Genomic DNA, 27,564 nt, shown 5'->3' with positions numbered 1-27,564 from the left:
CATGAAAATGTAGTTATTTCCCTAGAATTAGGGTGTAAAGGAATTCCAAAGTATTTGTCTGTTAAATCTACAGTGGCTAGTCATTTATGTTGCCTCTTATCTTATTCTTAGAAATATGTCTCCTACATCTGTTAATTGTCCTTGCATTTGTTGTGTAGGATTATTTATGTTTCTGTAGTCTATTCTTAATCTCCATTTGCCGTTTGGTTTTTTAACTGCCCAAATAGGGCTAGTATACTTGAAGCTATGTGTGGTTCTGTGAGATTTTCATTCAGTAAAGATACTATGGTCTCTTTTACTTCCTCCATCTCCCCTTTTATGGGGTATTGTGATGTGAAGGAGGGTGGTGTTTTGGGAAATTCTATCTTTGAGATTTTAACTGTGGCTATCCTTGGTATTCTCTTGTAATTTAAAAAATTTGGTAACAATTTCTGTATTCCTAAAATACACAAATAATAATATGGTGTCTGCTCCCTTCTCTCACAGTTTTGCTATATAAGACACATCCTTCCTGACATTTTGTGCATAATATTTCCTTAGCTCATTTAATTCCTGTGAGTTGTATGCTCTAATTTTCATGTATTGCATCTGTAGGTTTGGTCTGCCCTGCTCCCCATATTGGTGTTTAGAATAGGGAAGTTGTTACTGGTAATGAGGTGATTATTCCTAAAATAGTAGTCCTAAAATATTCTTGGGGGAACTAGATAAAGTGAAGTCCAATTCATAATTTTTATCTTAAACTTGTAATGTTAATTTGGTTATGAAGGTTGTAACTCTTCCTCCAATTGTTTCTACTTCTATATGGCCTAACACTTTTCCTGTGCTTAAAATTTGTGCTTCACCTTAGGTATAAACATGTATTTCACTAACAGTGTCCAGTAGCCATTTTACCATCTTAGTGGTGCCATTGGTAAGCAGAATTGGTAGTGCTATTTTGGGTTTTGGATGTGGCAACCCTGAGACCTGAAGGGTTTGAATGTGGGATGGCATCTCAGCCTGTTCCTGAATGGGAGCTTGTTCCAAGGTCTTGGTCCTGCGATCAGCTCTTGGTTTTTGTTTGTTTGTTTGTTTGTTTGTTTGTTTTTTGTTTTTTTTTTATCTTATGTTTGTAGGTACTCAGCCATTTGGCCCTGTCAGCCCTAAAAAAAGACTTCTAGGAGTTTGTTCAAAGAGGCATCTTGTGGTATTAAATGATCTGTTTGATCCTGGTCTAATCTGGAGGTAGGTATTTGTTTTTCCAAACAGTCTAATATTTTTAACTCTCCTTATTCTATCCACCTTTCTACCCTTAATAGTTAGAGATACTACTTTCTCTGAGTCTAAGTCTCTGTTTGCTTTTAAGAGGCATATGATGTTTGCCATGGTCTGCCATCCTTGCAATGATCCAGATAGTGTCATTCTGAGATGTTTTGGAACTCCTTTTAACAGGATGTTCATAAACTGGGGCAACATTGGTGCTGCTTGAGTGGAAGACACCTGGTTATAGATATAATGAAGTACTCCTAGTTTTCTTGCTAATTTTATTGCTTCCTGCAGGATATGCCACTTAACTGACACCTCAAATTGAGGTAAATCTAAAGAAGGAAATACGTCTCCAAGCTGCAGTTATCCAATCGATCAGTGAGTGCATATCTCCTAGGGAGCTTTCCAATATGTGCTCCAGTCCTTTGAACATGGTGGGATTTTCCACCATATTACTAATTTTACACATTTCCTTATCTGAAAATAATATGGTGTCTGCTCCCTCTCTCACAGTTTTGCTATATAAGACACATCCTTCCTGACATTTTGTGCATAATATTTCCTTAGCTCATTTAATTCCTGTGAGTTGTATGCTCTAATTTTCAAGTATTGCATCTGTAGGTTTGGTCTGCCCTGCTCCCCATATTGGTGTTTAGAATAGGGAAGTTGTTACTGGTAATGAGGTGACTATTCCTCTATCATGAGATTCCAGGGCATCTTTAAAGTGGTTAGAGTACTTCAATTTCTTGGTAATATTTATGGCTAGCTTTTTCCCCTAGGTCTGTCTTTGTCTTAATTGACTATACTTTACATAAGTATACTGAGGACTTCATTTTGTGCTGCTCTTTCATTATAGGTTCCACCTGCTGTGGTGTTGTTAGGAGTATGTCCATTTTAACCTTCTCGCACTTAGTTTTCTTTTTAATTATATGGTTAGTATACTGCCAAGCCCTTTCCACTAAGTCAGAGGTTTCCTCATCCTCTATTTTTATCTTTTTAAAAACTATTGATGAGACTTTTAATTCAATTCATTGGGTCAGTATTTTGGCAGTGTGGTACAGACTTCCTCCTTTTTCAGATATCCAATAAAATTAATTTTGGATGCGCTTTTTTATAAGTTTTTGAATAATTTATCTGCCTGTCTCACTCTCCTTTCTGTAGCCACTCTTTCATCAGGCAAGGGGTTTCTACCCTTATCCTTCTGAGCTATGTTGGCACCAATGACCTCTTCTTCCCAGGACCTAGGTCTATTGGTATCATGGTGTCATTCAGCCATGGGCTGTTGGATCTAGCTCTCCACTTCTCTTCATCTCAACTTTAGAGGCTCAAGAAATTTGGCCTACTGCTGCTCTATTGACCTACTCTCTTCCCGTGACTCAGGTTCGGGTTGGCTTCGTAGCATCCCTTAGACTCAAGTAATTCAAAATTCAAGATACACAAGAAAGTGCATGATGAATGAGAGTTCTAAGTCACAAGTAAGAGAATATCCAAATTATATTGCCACTAATATGATAGACCACGTTTAGCAGTATATGTCTAGCCAGGCTCCAGTTTAGTTTTCTACTTTCTGTCTTAGGAACTATGAAGACCGATCCAGCAGGCTTCCCCAACTGTCATGAGGTAGGGCACATGAGATGCCTCCTTCCCAAAGTAAGGTAAAAGGATGTAGTTCTTTATTTGCCCAGTTGATGAGGACATATAATCACATTCACACAATACTCATTCCTTAGGAACCTCTGGTCTGGTCCATAGTCATTTTGGCATATTTGTTAAGTTCTGTGACAAAACTGTGCTTCTGCTTGCTGAAATTCAATCTGCTCTATGGATTCCTCTTGTTCACCAATAGGCAGCTGGGTTGGTAGACTCAGTGTCACTGTAAATGAGATGGATTCCAGGAGTTAATGTTTTGCAGTGACGAGAGGTGGTTCTTTAAGGTTCTTTTGGCCAATCCTATTTAGGTCACATACATTATTTCCTAAGGGCATATTACTATCGGGCTCACACATATACTTACAGCAGTCCTTTACACAAGGTGTTTCTTAACAGTTGAACTTCATTTTTCATTGTATTCCTTAGATTAGGGCCTATACTTACCTATCAGTCACACACAAACACACACACACACACACACACACACACACACACACACACACCCTGGTCCCTTATGCAGGGCGTTTCTTAAATGTTCCATTAATTTTTTTGATTCTTATTGTTTTGTCCATCTTTATTAAATTGTATATTTCTTATTTACATTTCAAATGTTATTCCCTTTCCCAGTTTCCAGGCCAATATCCCAATAACCTCTCACCCTCCCCTTCCATGTGTGTGGTCCCCTCCCAATCGTGCCCCTATTACTGCCATCCACCCAACAATCACATTCACTGGGGGGTCCAGCATTCGCATGTCCAAGGGCTTCCCCTTCCACTGGTGCCTCTACTAGGATATTCATTGCTACCTATGAATTTGGAGGCCAGGGTCAGTCCATGGGTAGTGGATTAGTCCCTGGAAACTCTGGTTGGTTGGCATTGTTGTTCATATGGGGTCTCAAGCCCCTTCATCTCTTTCAGTCCTTTCCATGATTCCTTCAACAGGGGTCCCATTCACAGTTCAGTGGTTTGTGGCTGGCATTTGCCTATGTGACAAGTTATGACTGGGTATCTCAGGAGAGATAAACATCTTGTCCCTGTCAGGCTGCACCGCTTTGATACATGCATCTTATCAGGTTTGGTGGCTGTATATGTATGGGCCACATGTAGGGCAGGCTCTGAATGGGTGTTCCTTCAGTCTCTGTTCTAAACTTTGCCTCTTTATCCCCTCCTAAGGGTATTCTTGTTACCCTTTTAAAGAAGAAGTTTTGTCCTCCTTCTTGAGGTTCATGTGTTCTGTGAATCTTGGGTAATTCAAGCATTTGGGCTTATATCTACTTTTCAATGAGTGCATACGATGTGTGGTTTACTATAATTGGGTTACGTCACTAAGGATGATATATCCAGAAGAAGAAGAAGAAGAAGAAGAAGAAGAAGAAGAAGAAGAAGAAGAAGAAGAAGAAGAAGAAGAAGAAGAAGAAGAAGAAGTAGAAGAAGAAGAGGAGGAGGAGGAGGAGGAGGAACAGGAACAGGAACAGGAACAGGAAGAAGAAGAAAAAGAACAAGAAGAAAAACAAGAAGAAAAAGAAAAAGAAGGGGATAGGGGAAGGGCGAGGAAGGAGAAAAGGAAGGGGAACGGAGTTAAGATTGAGATGGAGAGTGGGAGCAATAGGAGAAAGAGGAAGAGAAGATGGAAAAGGAGGAAGGAGGAGAAGGAGAAGAAGACGAAGAAGAAAAAGAAAAGAAAAGGAAGAAGAGAGGAAGAAGAAGATGAAGAAGAAGAAGAAGAAGAAGAAGAAGAAGAAAAAGAACAACAACAACAGAACAAAAAGAACAAGAAAAAGAACAAAAGGATAAGAGAAAGACAAAGAAAAAGAGGAGGAGGAGAAGAAGAAGTAGGAGAAGAAGGACAAGAAGGAGGAAGGGAGGAGGAGAACAAGAAGAAGAAGGAGGAAGGAGAAGGAGGAAGAGGAAGAGGAAGAAGTGGAACAAGAAGAAGAAGAACAAGAAGAACAAGAAGAAGAAGAATTAAAGGAAACACAAGAAAAGAACAAGACCTAGCACAAGACCAAAACCAAGAAGAACCATAAAAAGAACAAGAAGAAGAAGAAGAAGAAGAAGAAGAAGAAGAAGAAGAAGAAGAAGAAGAAGAAGAAGAAGAAGAAGAAGAAAAGTAGAAGAAAGGGAAGAAAAGGAAGAAAAAATAGAAGAGGAAGAAATCAGGAAGGTTGAGAAAAGAAGAAAAAGAAGAACAAGAAAAGGAGGAGGAAGAAAAACAAGAAGAAGGAGGAGGAGGAAAAGAAGAAGTAGAAAAGAAGAAGCAGAAGCAGATGAAGAAGAAGAAGAAGAAGAAGAAGAAGAACAACAACAACAACAACAACAACAACATCAACAATGAGAACAAGAACAAGAAGAAGAGCAAGAACAAGAACAATTAAAAGACACTCCACTTCTGGGGTGACTGCTTGACCCTGGGGACAAGGAGATGGGATCAAAAAGCCAAAATCTTCTGCCTGCTCCACCCCTAGCAAGGCCAACCATCTTTAGGTCTGCTGTGGCCACTCTGGACTCTTCCAGGAAACACTGATCAACACAATCCTAAATATATAAAGCCAACAGCAACCACCCTCCCCCACTTCCCAACCCATTCCTATGCACTGAATTTCCTGCTGCTTTCTAGGACAGAACGAGCATGCTTTCATCAGGACTGCCAGAGCACAGCTATTTTTCTATTACAACCCTCAGTAGTCTAAAACACTTGAATAACAACAACTACAACAATATAAAAATTAAATCTAATCTTATGAAACTAATAAAGGTTTCTAAGTGGAGAGAAATAATTTCTTAATTAAATTCAGGAAACTATAACCGAACATGGGTAGACTTTTAAAGTGAAATGAATAGATATTAGAAAGTATAATAAAAACAATCAGAGATGTAAAATAAATGAACAAAGTTATTCAAGACCTGAAAATGTAGTGAGAAGTAATAGAGAAAACAAAAACTGAGCCAATTCTGGATATAAAATGGAAAACCTATAATAAAGAAGAGCAAATACATACACAAGCAATACAAACATAGTGCAAGGGAGAAAAAGAGAGAATCTTGGGCATATGAGACATAATAGAAGAAATTGAAAAATTTGACATAGAAAATGCTGAATCTGAAATGTTTCTACCACAACTCATCCAGGAAATTGAACACTATAAGAAGACCAAACCTGCCTTTCATCCTGCATCTCTGCTGGGCTTAGATCTCATGCTCCAGCTCCCACTGTCCAAGATTGTTGGCCTTGCTAGGGGCTGAGAAGGCAGTGGATTTGGCTTCTTTATCTCATTTGGCTCTCCCTGATAACAACAGGCCTCCCGGGAGTCATCCCTGAGAGACAGGATGACTCCCAGGAGGACCATCATGATGAAGCTAACAGGTGAGATCACCCTGCCCAACACAATATCTAACCTTATTGGTACCCTCACAGAGCCCTGTAAATGCAGGACTTATTGCCCTCGCAGAAACAGATCATCCTTCCAGTCTACCTACAACTGTGCCTGGACTCAAATTCGGTACTATAACCACTATTCTCCCCAATAATACCCAGCAAGAGAATGACACTCTGGAGGTCATAAACAGAGGCAGACTGCCTCTGGGAGGTCCATTATAAGGAGGATCACTGAATGGACAGTCAGAGCCAACATGCTAGTTATATCCAGTTGGAACCTGATGGCAAGGGGCAAGCAAAAGAACATAAGCATCAGATACCAATTTCACCAGTTCCCCTATCCAGTATCCCTGGATGAGCAAAAGCATGTGGAAAGTAAGATTCTTACCTGAAATATCATTTCCTAAAGATGATAGAGGACCTTAAGGAGATCATAAATGATTCCGTTAAAGAAATATAGGAAAAAATAGGTATACATGTAGAAGTCCTTATACAGGAAATGTATAAATCACTTTTAAAATGTAGGGAAATATGATCCAACAAGGTAAGAAACTGAACAAAATATCCAGTATCTAAAAATGAAAATAGAAACCATGAAGAAATAAAAAAGGGTGACAACCCACAAGATGAAAAGCATAGAAAAGAAATTAGCAGTTATAGATGCAAGCAATATTGACAGAATACAAGAGATACAAGAAAGAATCTAAGGAATAGAAGATACCATAGAAAATATTGACACAATAGTCCAAGAAAATAGAAAGTGCAAAAAGCTCCTAATTCAAATATCCAGGATATGCAGGATACAATGAACAAAACAGTATCTAAGAATAGTAGTAATAGAAGAGAGTGAGGATTCTAAATTTAAAGAGACAGAAAACATCTGAAATAAAATCATAGAAGAAAGCTTTCCTAACCTGAGAAAGCAGTGGCCATAAACTTAAAAGAAGCATAAAAAATACCAGATACATTGGACCAGAAAAGAAATTACTCCTATGTTATAATAATCAAAACACTAAATGCGCAGAACAAAGAAAGAATATTAAATGACTTAAGGGAACAAGGCCAAATAACGTATAAAGTCAACCTATAAAATGATACCAGGATTCTCAAAAAGCCAGAACTTTCACAGGTATCAGGAAGTCTATAAACAAACACAAGTGCCAGGCTATGATGCTTAGCAAATCTCTCAATTGCTATAGATGGAGAAAGCAATATATGACATTTCATAACCAATTATAAACAATTTATATCCATTAAGCCAACCCTGCAGATGATAATAGAAGAAAAACTCTAACCCAAGGCAGAAAATGTCACACAAGAAAAGCCAAGAAATTAATATTCTCACAACAAACCCAAAAGAAGAGAACCACACAAACATTATTCCACCTCTCACCACAAAAATGAAAACAAAACAAAACAAAACAAAAACAATCATTGATCTTTAATATCTCTCAAAATCAGTGAACACAATTCCTCAATGAAAGGACATAGACTACCAGAGTGAATATGTAAATAGAACCCAACAGATTTCCGCATATAAGAAACACACCTCAGTGACAAAAACTCATATTACTTCACAGCTAATGTCTGAAAAATACTTCCAAGGAAGTGGTCCCAAGGAAAAAACTGGAGTAGCCACTCTAATATCAAATAAAATTGAATTTCAACCAAAAGTTTTAAAAAATGATGAAGAAATTCACTTCATACTACTCAAAGAAAAATTTTACCATGAACTCTCAATTCTGAATATCTATGACCCAAATGCAAGGGCACCCCATTCTCAGCATTTCAAAGTATTTTATCAAAAATGAACCATATAATCAGATGCAAAATAAGCCTCAATACATAAAAATATATCGAAACTATCCAATGCATTGTATTGGATCTTCACTGACTAAGGCTGGTCTTATATAATAACCAAAAGAACAAGAACAACAACAACAATAACAACATCCACAACAACAGAATTAAATTTCACATATGCACAGAAGGTAAGCCTCAACTCGACGAAGAAATAAATTATTTTTTTTACAATTTATAACACAATTAAAACAAAATGTAAGCAGAGCCAAGAGGAAAACCCATCTCTGCTTCCATAAAGAAATTTGAGAAATCATACACTAGTAGCTTAAAAGCATATCTGAAAGTTCTAGAAACAAAAGAAACAAATATACTCAAGAAGAGTAGATTGCAGGAAATATTCAAACTCAGGAATAGAATCAAACAAGTAGAAACAAAGAGATTTTTTATAATCAACAAAACTAGTAGCTGGTTCTTTGAGAAAATAAAGAAGATAAAGAAGCCCTTTGCTAAGCTAAATAGAGAGCACAAAGACACTATCCAAATAACATATTTAGAAAAGAAAAGAGGAAATTCAAATAAGACCTTACAACAGAAGTCTAAACTCAACAAAACTAAAAATTTAGGATGGATGCAAAATTTCTAGATAAATAAAAGGTATCAAAGTTAAATCAGGATCAGATAAGCCATCTAAACTTTCCCATAACCCCTAGACAAAAAGAAGCTGTCATAAAAGTCTCTCAACCAAAAAAAAAAAAAAAAAAAAAAAAAATCCTAGGGCCAGAAGGTTTTAGTGCAGGATTCTCAAAGACTTTCAAAGAACATCTTATATCAATAATTCTGAAATCATTCCACAAAATAGAAAGGAAGGAACACTGCCCAGAAGCTAATGCCTAAACCACACCAAGATCCAAGAAAGACAACTTCACACTAATTTCCCTTATGAGTATTGATGTGAAAGTAATTAATTTTTTTCAATCCAAATCTAAAAACACATCAAAACAATCATTCACCCTGTAAACTTCATCCCAGGGATCAATAGTTGTTTCAATATGTGGAAATATGGCAAATTAATTTGCTTTATAAAGAAATACAAAGAAAAATATATGAACAACTCATTAGATTCTGAAAAAGCCTTTGACAAAAATGCCTTTTCATATTAAAATTCTTCAAAAGATAAGAAATTAAAGGTTTATACCTAAGTAAAACCAATATGCAGCCAACAAAGGGTCAACATTAAATTAAATGGATAAAATTTGTAACAATCCCACTGCAATCAGAAACAAGAAAGGATGCTCATTCTTTTCCTATTTATTCAATATTGTACTCAAAAGTCTAGCCTTACCAAGTATATAACAAAAGGCAGTCACAGCAATACAAGTTGGAAAGCTCGAAGACACAATATCACTATTTGTGGTTGATATAATAATATGTGACTACAAAAATTCCACCTGAAAACTCCAACTGCTGATAAACAGCTTCAGCAAACTGTCTGGATATAAAAATTAACTCAAACAAGTCAGCAGCCTTCTTCTCTTCAAAAGAAAAATGTGCAGAGAAAGAAGTTAGGGAAATAACACACACACCAAAATAGTCATACATAATATAAACTGTTTTGGTGTAACTCTAGCCAAGAAAGTGAAAGATCTGTATGACAAGAACTTCAAGTCTCTAAAAGAGAAATCAAAGAAGTTTTGAGAAGAAAGATCGATCACCCATGTCCATGAATTGGCATAATTAACATATTAAAAGTGGACAATTTAACAAAAACAATCAACAGATTAAATATAATCCCCATCAAAATGCCAACTCAATTCTTCACAGAGATAGAAAGCCAATTCTCGAAATTAATTGGTAATCCAAAAAACCCAGCACAGATAAAACCATTCTCAACAATAAAAAAAAAAAAGAAAGAAAAAGGCTGGAGAGATGGCTCAGCGGCTAAGAGCACCCGACTACTCTTCCAGAGGTCCTGAGTTCAATTCCCAGCAACCACATGGTGGCTCACAACCATCTGTAAAGAGATCCGATGCCCTCTTCTGGTGTATCTGAAGACAGCTACAGTGTACTTATATATAATAAATGAATAAATCTTAAAAAAAAAAATCTGTGGGAATTGCTATCTCTGACTTCAAGCTCTACTACAGAACTATAGTGAGGGAAACCAAATGGCACTGGTACAGAAAAAAGCAGTTAAATTACATGGAATAGAATTGAAGACACAGAAATGAACCCACACACCTATGGTCACTTGATTTTGATAAAGAAGCTAAAACCGTCCAGTGGAAAAAAGAAAGAATTTTCAACAAATAGTGCTGTTTCAACTGGTGGTCATCATCTAGAAGAATGCAAACTGATCTACATATCACCTTGTACAAAGCACAAATACAACTGAATCAAGGACCTCCACATAAAACCAGATACAGCAGGACTACTAGAAGAGAAAGTGGAGAACAGCCTAGAACACATGGGCACTGGGGAATTTTTCCCAAACAGAAGAGCAATGGCTTATACTCTAAGATCAAGAATGTACAAAGGGAACCTCATAAAAATGAAAAGTTCTGTAAAACTAAAGACACATTCAAGAGCTCAAAACAGCAGCCAACAAATTGGGAAATGATCTTCACCAATCCTACATCCAATATAATGCTAATTTCTAATATATACAAAGAACTCAAGAATTTTTTCTCTGGAGAAACAATTAACCCAATTAAAATTGGATTTCAGAGCTATACAGAGAATGCTCAAATGATGTATATTTGAGAAGGGCCTAAAGAAATGTTCAACATCGTTAGTCATCAGGGAAATGCAAATCAAAACAACCTTGTGATTCCACTTCACACCTGTCTGAATGGCTAAGACCAAAAACTCAGGTAACAGTAGCTGCTCTACAGGATGTGCAGAAAAAGAAACACTCCTCCATGTTTTTGTGGAATTGCAAGCTGCTACAGCTCATTTAAAAATCAGTCTGGATTTTCCTCAGAAAATTGTACCTAGTTCTACCTGAGGACCCAACTGTACTAGTTCTGGGCATATACCCAAAAGATGTTCTATTGTATAACAAGGACACATGCACCACTATGTTCATAGCAGCCTTATTTATAATAGTCAGAAGCTGGAAAGAACTGAGATGTCCTGAGCAAAGGAATGGATATAGAAAATGTTGTATATTTACACAAATGAGTACTACTCAGCTAATAAAAGCAATGACTACATAAAAATTTTAGGTCAATCAACGAAACTAGAAAATATCATGCTAAGTGAGGTAACAAAGTCACAAAAGAGCACACATGGGGATGCATTCACTTATAAGGGGATATTAACCCAAAAGCTCAAATTATCCAAGATACAATCCACAGACCACATGAAGCTAAAGAAAAAATACCACAATGTGGATGCTTCAGTTCTTCTTAGAAGGGTGACCAAATTACTCATGGGAAAATTTACATTGACACAGACTGTAGCAGGGGCTGAAATAAAGTTCCTTCGGAGATTGCCCCACTTGGGGATACATGCCATAGGCCGTCACTATATTCAGTCACTATTGCTGATGCCTAGAAGTGTTTGCTGAAAGGAGCCTGATATGGCTATCTCCTGAGAGACTCTGCCAGAGCCTTACTGATACAGATGAGTGTAAACGATGGGTATTGGGTGTACCTGGAAGAGAATGGGGGACAAAAGATGCGAAGAAGGATGCCAAGACAAGAGTCTGATCAAGGCGACAACTTTATTTTTCCCCAAGGCTGAATTTATACCATAACATGGGTAACAGAGGGAAGGTGGAAGTAAGAAACATTTATGCAGGCCAAGGACACAGTATTCGTGTGGTCAGGGAATTGGCTGATGTTGACAGGATGTCAGAACGGTCACAGGTTTATCATATTATTAGTCAGCAGGACAACTTTATCATATGATTATTTTTCTTGACCACCAGATTTGTATTAGTCTTCTGGAGCTGGCTGGGGATTTTCCATGAACTTAGTCATACTTAATTCTAACATCAACAATGGAGGGCTTCAAGGGCATCGCTATCAACAGACGAGGATGCTCAGAGCTAAACTTTGTACTGGACATGGCGACTACAATGGAAGAGTTAGAGAAAGAACTGATTAGCTGAAAGTGTTTGCAACTCCTTATGAATAATAAAACTATCAACCAACAGACCCTCTTCAGACGTCCCACGGTGAAAATTACCAACAAATGAGTACAAAATGATAAACCAAGGACTCCTTCTGCATATGTAGTAGAGCATGGCCTTGTCTTCAATGAATAGAAGGAAAAACCCTTGGTTCTGCGAAGGCTTCATTTCCCCATGTATTGGAATGCTAGAGCATTGAGTTGGGAGTGGGTGGTGGATAGTGGGAACATCTTGATAAAAGCAGGCCAAAAGGGGTGAGGAGGTTTGGGGGAGGCTGAAAACAGAATTATACTTGGAAGGTAAATACATAAAATATTCAATAAAAAAGAAATATTCAAATCCCGTGGGAGGGAGAGCTAAACCTTCAGAGAGGCAGACAAGCCTGGGAAACCAGAAGAGACTGCACTCTGCACACACATCTCGGACGCCAGAGCAAAACACCAAACGCCATCTGGAACCCTGGTGCACTGAAGCTCCCGGAAACGGCGGCGCAGATCTTTCTGGTTGCTGCCTCCGCAGAGAGCTCATGGGCAGCACCCCGCGAGCGAACTTGAGCCTCGGGACCACAGGTAAGACCAACTTTTCTGCTGCAAGTGACCTGCCTGGTGAACTCAAAACATAGGCCCACAGGAACAGCTGAAGACCTGTAGAGAGGAAAAACTACACGCCCGAAAGCAGAACACTCTGTCCCCATAACAGGCTGAAAGAAAACAGGAAAACAGGTCTACAGCACTCCTGCCACACAAGCTTATAGGGCAGTCTAGCCACTGTCAGAAATAGCAGAACAAAGTAACACTAGAGATAATCTGATGGTGAGAGGCAAGCGCAGGCATCCAAGCAACAGAAACCAAGACTACATGGCACCATCGGAGCCCAAATCTCCCAACAAAACAAACATGGAATATCCAAACACACCAGAAAAGCAAGATCTAGTTTCAGAATCATATTTGATCATGATGCTGGAGGACTTCAAGAAAGACGTGAAGAACTCCCTTAGAGAACAAGTAGAAGCCTACAGAGAGGAATCGCAAAAATGCCTGAAAGAATTCCAGGAAAACATAAATAAACAAGTAGAAGCCCATAGAAAGGAGACACAAAAATCCCTGAAAGAATTCCAGGAAAACATAAATAAACAAATAGAAGCCCATAGAGAGGGGACACAAAAATCCCTGAAAGAATTCCAGGAAAACACAATCAAACAGTTGAAGGAATTAAAAATGGAAATAGAAGCAATCAAGAAAGAACACATGGAAACAACCCTGGATATAGAAAACCAAAAGAAGAGACAAGGAGCTGTAGATATGAGCTTCACCAACAGAATACAAGAGATGGAAGAGAGAATCTCAGGAGCAGAAGATTCCATAGAAATCATTGACTCAACTGTCAAAGATAATGTAAAGCAGAAAAAGCTACTGGTCCAAAACATACAGGAAATCCAGGACTCAATGAGAAGATCAAACCTAAGGATAATAGGTATAGAAGAGAGTGAAGACTCCCAGCTCAAAGGACCAGTAAATATCTTCAACAAAATCATAGAAGAAAACTTCCCTAACCTAAAAAAAGAGATACCCATAGGCATACAAGAAGCCTACAGAACACCAAATAGATTGGACCAGAAAAGAAACACCTCCCGTCACATAATAGTCAAAACACCAAACACACAAAATAAAGAAAGAATATTAAAAGCAGTAAGGGAAAAAGGTCAAGTAACATATAAAGGCAGACCTTTCAGAATCACACCAGACTTCTCGCCAGAAACTATGAAAGCCGGAAGAACCTGGACTGATGTCATACAGACCCTAAGAGAACAAAAATGCCAGCCCAGGTTACTATTTCCTGCAAAACTCTCAATTAACATAGATGGAGAAACCAAGATATTCCATGACAAAACCAAATTTACACAATATCTTTCTACAAATCCAGCACTACAAAAGATAATAAATGGTAAAGCCCAACATAAGGAGGCAAGCTATACCCTAGAAGCAGCAAGAAACTAATCATCTTGGCAACAAAACAAAGAGAAGAAAAGCACAGAAACATAACCTCACATCCAAATATGAATATAACAGGAAGCAATAATCACTATTCCTTAATATCTCTCAACATCAATGGCCTCAACTCCCCAATAAAGAGACACAGAGTAACAAACTGGATATGCAACGAGGACCATGTATTCTGCTGCCTACAGGAAACACACCTCAGAGAAAAAGACAGACACTACCTCAGAGTGAAAGGCTGGAAAACAACTTTCCAAGCAAATGGTCAGAAGAAGCAAGCTGGAGTAGCCATTCTAATATCAAATAAAATCAATTTTGAACTAAAAGTCATCAAAAAAGATAAGGAAGGACACTTCTTATTCATCAAAGGAAAAATCCACCAAGATGAACTCTCAATCCTAAATATCTATGCCCCAAATACAAGGGCACCTACATACGTAAAAGAAACCGTACTAAAGCTCAAAACACACATTGCACCTCACACAATAATAGTAGGAGATTTCAACACCCCATTCTCATCAATGGACAGATCATGGAAACAGAAATTAAACAGAGACATAGACAGACTAAGAGAAGTCATGAGCCAAATGGACTTAACCGATATTTATAGATCATTTATCCTAAAGCAAAAGGATATACCTTCTTCTCAGCTCCTCATGGTACTTTCTCCAAAATTGACCATATAATTGGTCCAAAAACGGGCCTCAACAGGAGCAGAAAGATAGAAATAATCACGCGTGCTATCAGACCACCACGGCCTAAAACTGGTCTTCAATAACAATAAGGGAAGAATGCCCACATACACATGGAAATTGAACAATACCCTACTCAATGATAACCTGGTCAAGGAAGAAATAAAGAAAGAAATTAAAAACTGCTTAGAATTTAATGAAAATGAAGGTACAACATACCCAAACTTATGGGACACAATGAAAGCTGTGCTAAGAGGAAAACCCATAGCGCTGAGTGCTTGCAGAAAGAAACAGGAAAGAGCATATGTCAGCAGCTTGCCAGCACACCTAAAAGCTCTAGAACAAAAAGAAGCAAATAAACCCAGGAGGAGTAGAAGGCAGGAAATAATCAAACTCAGAGTTGAAATCAACCAAGTAGAAACAAAAAGGACCATAGAAAGAATCAACAGAACCAAAAGTTGGTTCTTTGAGAAAATCAACAAGATAGATAAACCCTTAGCCAGACTAACGAGAGGACACAGAGAGTGTGTCCAAATAAACAAAATCAGAAATGAAAAGGGAGACATAACTACAGATTCAGAGGAAATTCAAAAAATCATCAGATCTTACTATAAAAGCCTATATTCAACAAAACTTGAAAATCTGGAGGAAATGGACAATTTCCTAGACAGATACCAGGTTCCGAAGTTAAATCAGGAACAGATAAACTAGTTAAACAACCCCATAACTCCTAAGGAAATAGAAGCAGTCATTAAATGTCTCCCAACCAAAAAGGGCCAGGTCCAGACGGGTTCAGTGCAGAATTCTATCAGTCCTTCATAGAAGACCTCATACCAATACTATCCAAACTATTCCACAAAATTGAAACAGATGGAGCACTACCAAATTCCTTCTATGAAGCCACAATCACTCTTATACCTAAACCACAAAAAGACACAGCAAACAAAGAGAACTTCAGACCAATTTCCCTTATGAATATCGATGCAAATATACTCAATAAAATTCTGTCAAACTGAATCCAAGAGAACATCAAAACAATCATCCACCATGATCAAGTATGCTTCATCCAAGGCATGCAGGGATGGTTTAATGTATGGAAAATCATCAACGTAATCCATTATATAAACAAACTGAAAGAACAAAACCACATGATCATTTCATTAGATGCTGAGAAAGCATTTGAGAAAATTCAACACCCCTTCATGACAAAAGTCCTAGAAAGAATAGGAATTCAAGGGCCATACCTAAGCATAGTAAAAGCCATATATAGCAAACCAGTCGCTAACATTAAACTAAATGGAGAGAAACTTGAAGCAATACCACTAAAATCAGGGACTAGACAAGGCTGCCTACTCTCTCCCTACTTAATCAATATAGTTTTAAGTTCTAGGCTGAGCAATCAAACAACACAAGGAGATCAAGGGGATACAGATTGGAAAAGAAGAAGTCAAAATATCAGTATTTGCAGATGATATGATAGCATATTTAAGTGAACCCAAAAGTTCCACCAGACAACTACTAAAACTGATAAACAACTTCAGCAGAGTGGCTGGGTATAAAATTAACTCAAATAAATCTGTAGCCTTCCTCTACACAAAAGAGAAACAAGCCGAGAAAGAAATTAGGGAAATGATACCCTACATAATAGTCCCAAATAATATAAAGTACCTCGGTCTGACTTTAACCCAGCAAGTAAAAGATATGTACAATAAGAACTTCAAGACTCTGAAGAAAGAAATTGAAGAAGACATCAGAAAATGGACAGATCTCCCATGCTCATAGATTGGCAGGATTAGTATAGTAAAAATGGGCATTTTACCAAAAGCGATCAATAGATTCAATGCAATCCCCATCAAAATACCAATTCAATTCTTCAAAGAGTTAGACAGAACAATTTGCAAATTCATCTGGAATAACAAAAAACCCAGGATAGCTAAAACTATCCTCAACAATAAAAGGGCTTCAGGGGGAATCACTATCCCTGAACTCAAGCAGTATTACAGAGTAATAGTGATAAAAACTGCATGGTATTGTTACAGAGACAGGAAGATAGACCAATGGAATAGAATTGAAGATGCAGAAATGAACCCACACACCTATGGACACTTGATTTTTGACAAAGGAGCCAAAACCATCCAATGGAAAAAAGATAGCATTTTCAGCAAATGGTGCTGGTTTACTGGAGGTCAACATGTAGAAGAATGCAGATCGATCCATGCTTATCACCCTGTACAAAGCTTAAGTCCAAGTGGATCAAGGACCTCCACATCAAGCCAGATACACTCAAACTAATAGAAAAAAAATTTCCTGAACAAAACACCAATGGATTTTGCTCTAAGATCAAGAATCGAGAAATGGGATCTCATAAAACTGCAAAGTTTATGTAAGGCAAAGGACACTGTGGTTAGGACAAAATGGCAACCAACACATTGGGAAAAGATCTTTACCAATCCTACAACAGATAGAGGGCTTATATCCAAAATATACAAAGAACTCAAGAAGTTAGACCGCAGAGAGACAAATAACCCTATTAAAAAATGGGGTCAGAGCTACACAAAGAATTCACAGCTGAGGAATGCCAAATGGCTGATAAACACCTAAAGAAATGTTCAACATCTTTAGTCATAAGGGAAATCCAAATCAAAACAAGCCTGAGATTTCACCTCATACCAGTGAGAATGGCTAAGATCAAAAACTCAGGTGACGGGGTTGGGGATTTAGCTCAGCGGTAGAGCACTTGCCTAGCAAGTGCAAGGCCCTGGGTTCGGTCCCCAACTCCGAAAAAAAGAAAAAAAAAAAAAACTCAGGCGACAGCAAATGCTGGTGAGGATGTGGAGAAAGAGGAACACTCCTCCCTTGTTGGTGGGATGGCAGACTGGTACAACCATTCTGGAAATCAGTCTGGAGGTTCCTCAGAAAATTGGACATTGAACTGCCTGAGGATACAACTATACCACTCTTGGGCATATACCCAAAAGATGCCCCAACATATAAAATAGACTCATGTTCCACTATGTTCATAGCAGTCTTATTTATAATAGCCAGAAGCTGGGAAGAACCCAGATGCCCTTCAACAGAGGAGTGGATACAGAAAATATGGTATATCTGCACAATGGAATATTACTCAGCTATCAAAAACAATGACTTTATGAAATTCATAGGCAAATGGAGGGAACTGGAAAATATCACCCTGAGTGAGGTAACCCAATCACAGAAAAACATACATGGTATGCACTCATTGATAAGTGGCTATTAGCCCAAATGCTCGAATTACCCTAGATGCACAGAACACATGAAACTCAAGACAGATGATCAAAATGTGAATGCTTCACTCCTTCTTTATAAGGTGAACAAGAATACCCTTGGCAGGGAATAGGGAGGCAAAGATTAAAACAGAGACAGAAGGAACACCCATTCAGAGCCTGCCCCACATGTGGCCCATACATATACAGCCACCCAATTAGACAAGATGGATGAAGCAAAGAAGCGCAGGCTGTCAGGAGCCGGATGTAGATCTCTCCTGAGAGAACAGCCAGAATACAGCAAATACAAAGGCGAATGCCAGCAGCAAACCACTGAACTGAGAACAGGACCCCCATAGAAGGAATCGGAGAAAGGACTGGAACAGCTTGAAGGGGCTGGAGACCCCATATGAACAACAATGCCAACTTCCAGGGACTAAGCCACTACCCAAAGACTATACATGGACTGACCCTGGACTCTGACCCCATAGGTAGCAATAAATAGCCTAGTAAGAGCACCAGTGGAAGGGGAAGCCCTTGGACCTGCCAAGACTGAACCCCCAGTGAACTAGACTGTTGGGGGGAGGGCGGTAATTGGGGGGAGGATGGGGGGGGCGGGAGGGGTTAGGGTGATGTTGGCCCAGAAACTGGGAAAGGGAATAACATTCGAAATGTAAATAAGAAATACTCAGTTAATAAAGAAAAAAACGGAAAAAAATGTTCCACCATATAACAAGAACATACAGTACATTATGTTCATAGCAGCCTTATTTTTAATAGCCAGAATGTAAAAAGAGCCCAGATGCCCTTCAACAGAGAAATGGATACAGAAAGTGTTGTCCTTTTATACCACACAGTTCTTTTCAGCTATTATAAACAGACTTCTTGAAATTCTTGTGCAAATGGATGGAACTAGAAAATATCATAAGCAAGGAAACCAGTCACCAAAGAACATACATGGTATGTACTACGGATAAGTGGTTATTGGCCTAAAAGCTCTGTAATACCCATTATATAATCCACAGACCACATGAAGCTCAAGAGGAGGAAGACCACAGTGTGGATGTTTCTGTTCTTCTTTGCAAATGGAGCAACATCTTTACAGAAGATAGAGGGTAGAAAGGATTTGGGAGAAAGAAAGGAGGGAATGGGGAAAAATGGGGCCAGAATCAGGTATGTGAATAGATGAGAATAATATACAGAGGGTTAGGAATTTAAACAAATGTGTGTAGCAATGGGTGAAGAGTAATGGGCAGTGGCCACCAACAAGTCCCAGATTTCACGAAAGCAATTGGCTCTGAGGACCCGAAGCAGATCAAATTTGTTAAAATGCTCAACAAATATAAGGAAAAACTTCTAGAAACCATAAAAAGAGGTTAGGCAAGGCCCTAAGTTGGGGGATTGGGACACCTCTCATCTCCAAATTTTTAGCTTAGAATGGCTCCTATTGAAAAGAAGTATGGCTACAAAGAGTGGAGCACATACTGAAGAACACATCATCCAAAGTCTGCCCCCCCCCCCTTGGGTCCTTCTTCCATTTAAAGAAACCAAATGCAAACACTATTGCTGATGCCAAGAAATGCTTGCAGATAGGAGCCTAGTATAACTCTGTCAGAGGCTAACAAATACAGATGTGGGTGCTCCTCGCCAAACATTAGACTGAGCTTGGGTACCCAGCGCAGCTATTCAGGAAAGGACTGAAGGAGCTAAAGGGGTTTTCAACTACACTGGAATAACTACAATATCAACCAACCAGGCCTACTGTGGTTGTACACAAAGAAAGTGGAGGGACGCTGGGCAGGAAGCTTTTACTGTTGTTTTGGTGACTAGTGTGGCCTTTTGACTATGGGGACTTTCTCCCTGAGCTACAAACTAGGACAAAGCATCAAAAGAGGAGTTGTTGAGGAGAGAGTGTGAAAAAAATCTGAGAGTGGAGGAAATCTTTTGGCAGGAGCAGACTTGGAATTCTGTTTGGTAGCATGTATTTCGGTGACAGCAGGGTTTATCTGTAATCTGAGTTGGAAACTTGGACATGAGTGAAGAAGAGGGAGGGAAGAATGTCTTTAGGGCTGAGGAACTAGAGAGAAAATAGAGTACCTTAAGCAAAGAAGACTCCATGTCTTCTGGTAGACATAGTCAAGCTTGTGCCATAGGTTTCCGCTTGAGATGTATGGAGAATTTAGCAGCAAGGTGGGAAGGCAAGCTAACTATTGTATTAGTTAGAGAGTGAGGAAAGTACACAAGCATGCAGTCTACTTTGCTTTCTGGCAGGCATATTCTGCATTTTGGCTCCTATTGTCTGCTAGAAGGAACCTAGAAACAGGAAAGGAGACATTTTTCTCACCTTTCTTCGCTACATTACTCTAAAAAAAAGGTTTAGTTTTTCTGTGCAATATATCAATACCTGTTATGAATTTCTTTACATTTCTTAGAAGAACGATTGCTCCTAGTTTTTGATAAATTTCTCTAGATTTTATATTGATCATAGGAATTTACATTTGTCCCAAACATGTTTATGTGCAAAAGTTCTTCGAATCACATCAAAATTATGTGTGTATACCTATAGCAACCATAACTGCAAACATCAACTAGCAATCAACATACAAAATGTTTTTGATCAAGTAAGACCATGTTATTGGTGTATTGCGGTTCTAGACCTTGTCCCATAACCGCATATGATCCAAAGTGCTGAGAAAAAAATAACTTTCCTTGTTGTATGTTATACACTTTAATTTAGAATTTCAATCAACTAATCAAACAAACTTTGTGGTACCTTGTAAATTTCTAGGCCTCAACCACATACTCAAGATAAAAGTCATTAATACTTTGCATTATTTCTATCTCTGGTGGATAGTGTTACCCCCAGACTTCACATACTACTTTGTTTTTGTTTGATTTTTTGTTTTTGTTTTCATTGCCTTTCAAGGAATTCTTCAGTTAGGGGGATTTTGAGATACTTTTTCTAAACACTACTGACTATCCTAAAACTAACTGTTGAATCTAAAGGCCTCTAACCCTCTGGGGATTGGTCCAGGTATAATATTCTGTAGATAAAGAAAGAAAATCAGCCTAAGTTTGAAGACTCTACTGCTAGGTTTTGTAATTCCTCTTACTTATAGTGAACATTAACTTCAGTGAAAGAGCAAGACAGGGTGCATCCCATCAATAACAGGATTCCTTAACATATTGATTAGGGAAGCCATCCTTCATTATAGGAATGGTGAAACATCCATTGCATAAATAAAAAGAAACTAGAATCACATAATAATAAACCTCAGAATGTAAGATATATAAGAAAATATTTAGATCCCATGACAAATTTATATTTAAAAATAAAGAGTAGACCTACAAAAATACTTAAGGACAATATTCTAAAGTATTACACAAAATAGAAGCAAAAGGAACACTACCGAATCATTCTATGAAGCCACGATTACACTTGTACTCAAACCACAGAAATATACAACCAAGTTAGAGAACTTCAGAACAGTTTCCCTTATGAATATTGATGTAAAAGTACTCTATATAATTTTTCAAGACTGAATTCAAGAACACATTAAAGCAATCATTCACGATGATCAAGTAGGCTTCATCTCAGGGATGCAGGGATGGTTCAGTATATGGAAATCCATCAACATAATCCCTTATTGAAACAAACTCAAAGAAAAACCACATGGTCATTTCATTAGATGCTGAGAAAGCATTTGACAAAATTCAACACCCCTTCATGATAAAAGTCCTGGAAAGAATAGGAATTCAAGGCCCATAGCTAAACATAGTAAAAGCCATATACAGCAAACCAGTAGCCAACATCAAACTAAATGGAGAAAACTTGAAGCAATCCCACTAAACTCAGGGACTAGATAAGGCTTCCACTCTTTCCCTACTCATTCAATATAGTCCTCGAAGTCCTAGCCAGAGCAATCAGAAAGGGAAAGGAGTTCAAACGGACACAAATTGGAATTGAAGTAATCAAAATATCACAATTTGCAGAAGATATGATAGTATACCTAAGTGACCAAAAATATTTCACTAAAGAACAACTATATCTGACAAATAAGTTCAGCAAAGTTGTTGGATATAAAATTAATTCAAACAAACCTGCAGCCTTCCTATACTCAATGAATAACAAGACTGAGGAAGCAATTAGGGAAACAACATCCTTCACAATAGTCACAAATAATGTAAAATACTTTAGTGGGACACTAACCAAGTAAGTGAAAGTCTGTATGACAAGAATTTCAAGTCTCTGAAGAAATAAATTGAAGATCTCAAAGCTGGAAAGATGTCCCATGCTCGTGTATTTGCAGGATTAATATAGTGAAAGTGGCCATCTTTCCAAAATCAATGCACAGATTCAGTGGAATTCCCATCAAATTTCCAACTCAATTCTTTATAGAGCTAGAAAGAGCAATTTGCAAATTCATTTGGAATAACCAAAACCCAGGATACTGAAAAATATTCTCGATAATAAAAGAATTCTTCAGGAATCACCATCCCTGTCCTAGCATTGTAGAGCAATCCTGGTAAAAACTGCATGGCGTTGGTATAGAAAGGAGATGGTAGATCAATGGAATATACTTGAAGACCCAGAAATGAACCCACAAACCTATGGGCACTTAAACTTTGACAAATAAGCTAAAACCATCCAGTGGAAAAAAGACATAGTTTCAAAAAGTGGTGCTGATTTAACAGTAGGTCAGCCTGTAGAAGAATACAATTTGACTCATTCTTATCTCTTTATACAAAGCCCAACATAAGTGGATCAAAGACCTCCACCTAAAACCAGATAAACTGATACTAACAGAAGAGAAAGTGGCAAGACTCTTGAACACATATGTAAAGGGGAAATTTTTCTGAACAAACACAAATGGCTCATGCCCTTAGATTAAGAATCAAAAGTGGGACCTCATAAAACTGCCAAATTCTGTAAGGCAAAGGACACTGTAATAGAACCAAAGAGCAACCAGCAGATTAGGAAAAGATCTTTACCATCCCTGCATTTAATAGACGGTAATATCCAGTATACATAAATTTGTCAAGAAGGTACACTCCATAGAATCATATAACCCTATTACAAAATGGTGTACAGAGCTAAACAAAGACTGAGAGTCAAATGAAAATTGATCAACATCCTTAGTCATCTGCGAAATGCAATTCCAAAGAACTGTGAGATTCCACCAGTCAGAATGGCTAAGATCAAAATCTCAGGTGACAGCAGATGCTGAGAAGGATGTCAAGAAAGAGAAACTCTCCTCCATTGTTGGTGGGATTGCAAGCTGGTACAACCTCTTTGGAAGTCATTCTGGCAGTTCCTTGGAAAATTAGACTTAGTACTACCTGAGGACCCAGCTAAACCACTACTGTGCATATACCCAAAAGATGCTCCAACATATAACAAGGACATATGCACCACTGAGTTCATAGCAGCCTTATTTATAATAGCCCAAAGCTGGAAAGAGCACAGATGCCCTTCAACAGAAGAATGTATACAGAAAATGTGGTGGATATACACAATGGAGTACTACTCAGCTATCAAAAACAATGACTTCATGAAATTCACAGGGAAATGGATGGAACTAAAAAATATCATCCTGAGTGTCGTAACCCAATCAGAGAAAAGCACACATGGTATGCACTAAATGACAGGTGGGTATTAGCCCAAAGGCTCGAAATACCCAAGATCCAATCTACAGACCACATGAAGCTCAAGAAAAAGGATGACCAATACTCACATACGTCCACCACTTCTTTAAACGGGCAGCAAGAATACGCATAGGAGGTGATAGGGCGGCAAAGTTTAGAGCAGAGACTGAAGGGATGGCCACTCAGAGACTGCCCCTCCTGGGGCCCATATATAGACAGCCAGCAAATCTAGGTAAGATGGATAAAGCTAGGAAGTGCATGCTGACAGGAACCAGATATAGAATTCTCCTGAGAGACACAGACAGAGCATGTCAGAAACAGAGGAGAATGCTAGCAGCAAACCACTGAACTGAGAATGGGGTTCTTGGTGGAGGAATTAGAGAAAGGATTGAGAGAGCTGAAGGGTCTTGCAGCTTCATAAGAACAGAAATACCAACCAAACAGCTGCCAAGGAGTAAACCACTAACAAAAGACTACAGATGGGCTGACCATGGGCTCCAACTGCATATGTAGCAGAGAATAGCCTTGTTGGGGCACCAATGGAAGAAGCCCTTTGTCCTGCCAAGGTTGGGACAACCAGTATTGGGCAATGTTCGGTAGGGCAGGAAGGGGGAGGTGTACGGGGAAGGGAACACCCTTACAGAAGAAGAGGAGGGGAATGGCATAGGGGGCTTATGTCTGGGAAACCAAGAAAAAGAATGATATTTGAAATGTAAATTTCAAACATTACATTAAAAAAACTAAAAAAAGAAAACAAAAAGCAAAAAAACAAAAACCAAAAAAGGATACTTTTAAAAATGAAGAAATTTTAATTTAAAATCTATGAAGTTCAAACTGAAGTATGAACTTCAAAAGTTATGTATTTGAATGTTTGCGTTAATTCAGAAATGCTTTACTAAAAACGGTTTTACAGAATTGTTCTATTGTTAGTAAGATTAAAAACTGTTCTGGATATCTAATTACTCTTCTGGATGTTTAATTTGACACAAAATTCATACTAGATCCTATAAATATCAAATATAAGACTGTAAATTGATGATGTCCACATTTCGGTCTTCAATCTTCTTTTTCATATTGTCTGTGAGTTGTATTTTGGGCATTCTGAGCTTTTTGCCTAACACAACTTATCAATGAGTACATACCATTTGTGTTCTTTTGTGAATTGGTCACCTCATTCAAGTATGATATTTTCTCATTCCATTTATCTGTCTGCAACATTTACACAGTCATTGCTTTTAATATCTAGGTAGTATTCCATTGTGTACCACCTTTTTTGTATCCATTCCTTCAGTGCAGAACTCATGAGTTGTTTCCAATTTCTGGCTGTAGTAAATAATGTTATGAACATAGTGAAATATTTGTCCTGGTTTTATGTTGGAGCATCTTTTGGTATATGCCCAGAAGTGGTATAGCTGGGTCTTCAGAAAGTCCTATGTCCAGTATTCTGAGGAACCAGCAGACTGTTTTTGATCGTGGTTGTACCAGATTGAAAATTTTTACCTACAATGGAGAAATGTTCCTTTCTCCACATCCTCTCCAGCATCTACTTTCACCTGAATTTTTCATTCTATCTCATATGTTGTGCTTCCATTTTCATTAAACTCTAGAAGTCTTTCCAATTCTCTCCCTTTCTTTCTCTCTTTCTTTCTTTCTTTCTTTCTTTCTTTCTTTCTTTCTTCCTTCCTTCCTTCCTTCCTTTCTTTCCTTCTTTCTTTCTTCTTTCTTTCTTTCTTTCTTCCTTCCTTCCTTCCTTCCTTCCTTCCTTCCTTCCTTTCTTTCTTTCTTTCTTTCTTTCTTTCTTTCTTTCTTTCTTTCTTTCTTTCTTCTCTGACCAAGCAAACATTAAATAGATAGTTGTTCAGCTTCCTTGTACATGTGGGCTTTTTGATATTTTTGTTATTCCGAAAAACATCCTTAGCCTATGCTGGTCCAATAGAATCCATGGGATTAATTCAATGTTTTGTATCTGTTGAGGTTTGTTTTATGTCTGATTACAAGGTCAGTTTTTGTATAGTAGTAGGAGGTGATGAGAACATGGTGTAAGCTTTTGTTTTAGGGCAAAATGTTTTGTAAGATATCTGATAAATCAATGTTTATCAGAGTACAGCAAATACAGAGGCGAATGCCAGCAGCAAACCACTGAACTGAGAACAGTACTCCTATTGAAGGAATCAAAAAAAGAACTGGAAGAGCTTGTAGGGTCTCGATACCCCATATGAACAAAAATGCCAAGCAACCAGAGCTTCCAGGGACTAAGTCACTACCTAAAGACTACACATGGACTGACCCTGGACTCTGACCTCATAGGTAGCAATGAATAGCCTAGTAAGAGCACCAGTGGAAGGGGAAGCCCTTGGTCCTGCTAAGATTAAACCCACAGTGAACGTGATTGTTGGGGGGAGGGCGGCAATAGGGAGGGGAACACCCATAAAGAAGGGAAGGGGGGGCTTAGGGGGAGATTGGCCCGGAAACCAACCGGGAAAGGGAATAACACTCGAAATGTAAATAAGAAATACTCAAGTTAATTTAAAAAAAATAAATACTCAAGTTAGTAAAGATAAAAAAAAAATCAGTGACCCATGTTAATCTGGATTGCACAAGAGCTGTCACTTCCTCTGACCATATAAATGACTATAATTGATCAAAAGTACATTCTACATTTAAAACATGTTTTATTAGCCTTTATAATAATTCAGTTGTGGTATTTACACAATGGATATAATTTCATTATCTGTTACATAACTTTTTTTTTTTATTAACTTGAGTATTTCTTATATACATTTCAAGTGTTATTCCCTTTCCCGGTTTCCGGACAAACATCACCCTCCCCCCTCCCCTTCCTTATGGGTGTTCCCCTCCCAAACCTCCCCCCATTGCCACCCTCCCCGCATAGTCTAGTTCACTGGGGGTTCAGTCTTAGCAGGACACAGGGCTTCCCCTTCCACTGGTGCTCTTACTAGTATATTCATTGCTACCTATGGGGACAGAGTCCAGAGTCAGTCCATGTATAGTCTTTAGGTAGTGGCTTAGTCCCTAGAAGCTCTGGTTGCTTGACATTGTTGTACTTTTGGGGTCTCGAGCACCTTCAAGCTCTTGCAGTTCTTTCTCTGATTCCTTCAATGGGGGACCTATTCTCAGTTCAGTGGTTTGCTGCTGGCATTCGCCTCTGTATTTGCTGTATTCTGGCTGTGTCTCTCAGGAGCGATCTACATCCGGCTCCTGTCGGTCTGCACTTCTTTGCTTCATCCATCTTGTCTAATTGGGTGGCTGTAAATGTATGGGCCACATGTGGGGCAGGCTCTGAATGGGTGTTCCTTCAGTCTCTGTTTTAATCTTTGCCTCTCCCTTCCCTGCCAAGGGTATTCTTTTTCCTCATTTAAAGAAGGAGTGAAGCATTCACATTTTGATCATCCGTCTTGAGTTTCCTTTGTTCTAGGGATCTAGGGTAATTCAAGCATTTGGGCTAATAGCCACTTATCAATGAGTGCATACCATGTATGTCTTTCTGTGAGTGGGTTAGCTCACTCAGGATGATATTTTCCAGTTCCAACCATTTGCCTACGAATTTCATAAACTCGTTGTTGTTGATAGCTGAGTAATATTCCATTGTGTAGATGTACCACATTTTCTGTATCCATTCCTCTGTTGAAGGGCATCTGGGTTCTTTCCATTTTCTGGCTATTATAAATAAGGCTGCGATGAACATAGTGGAGCACGTGTCTCTTTTATATGTTGAGGCATCTTTTGGGTATATGCCCAAGAGAGGTATGGCTGGATCCTCA

The 27,564-nt window shown here is 38.4% G+C and overlaps 1 protein-coding gene across 1 annotated transcript in view; it reads right to left on the bottom strand.

The window, feature by feature from the left end:
• Positions 1 to 2,901: 2,901 nt before the first annotated feature.
• Positions 2,902 to 27,564, bottom strand: part of LOC134481229 (uncharacterized) — a 67,794-nt gene continuing 43,131 nt past the window's right edge. The window contains exon 5 of the mRNA XM_087579615.1: positions 2,902 to 3,115. Within this exon, the coding sequence (XP_087435741.1) occupies positions 3,012 to 3,115 (104 nt within the window). The 3' untranslated portion in view covers positions 2,902 to 3,011. The remainder of the gene's footprint in view (positions 3,116 to 27,564) is intronic.

The sequence above is a fragment of the Rattus norvegicus genome, chromosome 12, assembly GCF_021556685.1.
Source record: "Rattus norvegicus strain SHRSP/BbbUtx chromosome 12, alternate assembly SHRSP_T2T, whole genome shotgun sequence".
In the NCBI taxonomy this organism is placed as follows: Eukaryota; Metazoa; Chordata; class Mammalia; order Rodentia; family Muridae; genus Rattus; species Rattus norvegicus.
This window is presented reverse-complemented; position numbering and strand designations above follow the sequence as displayed.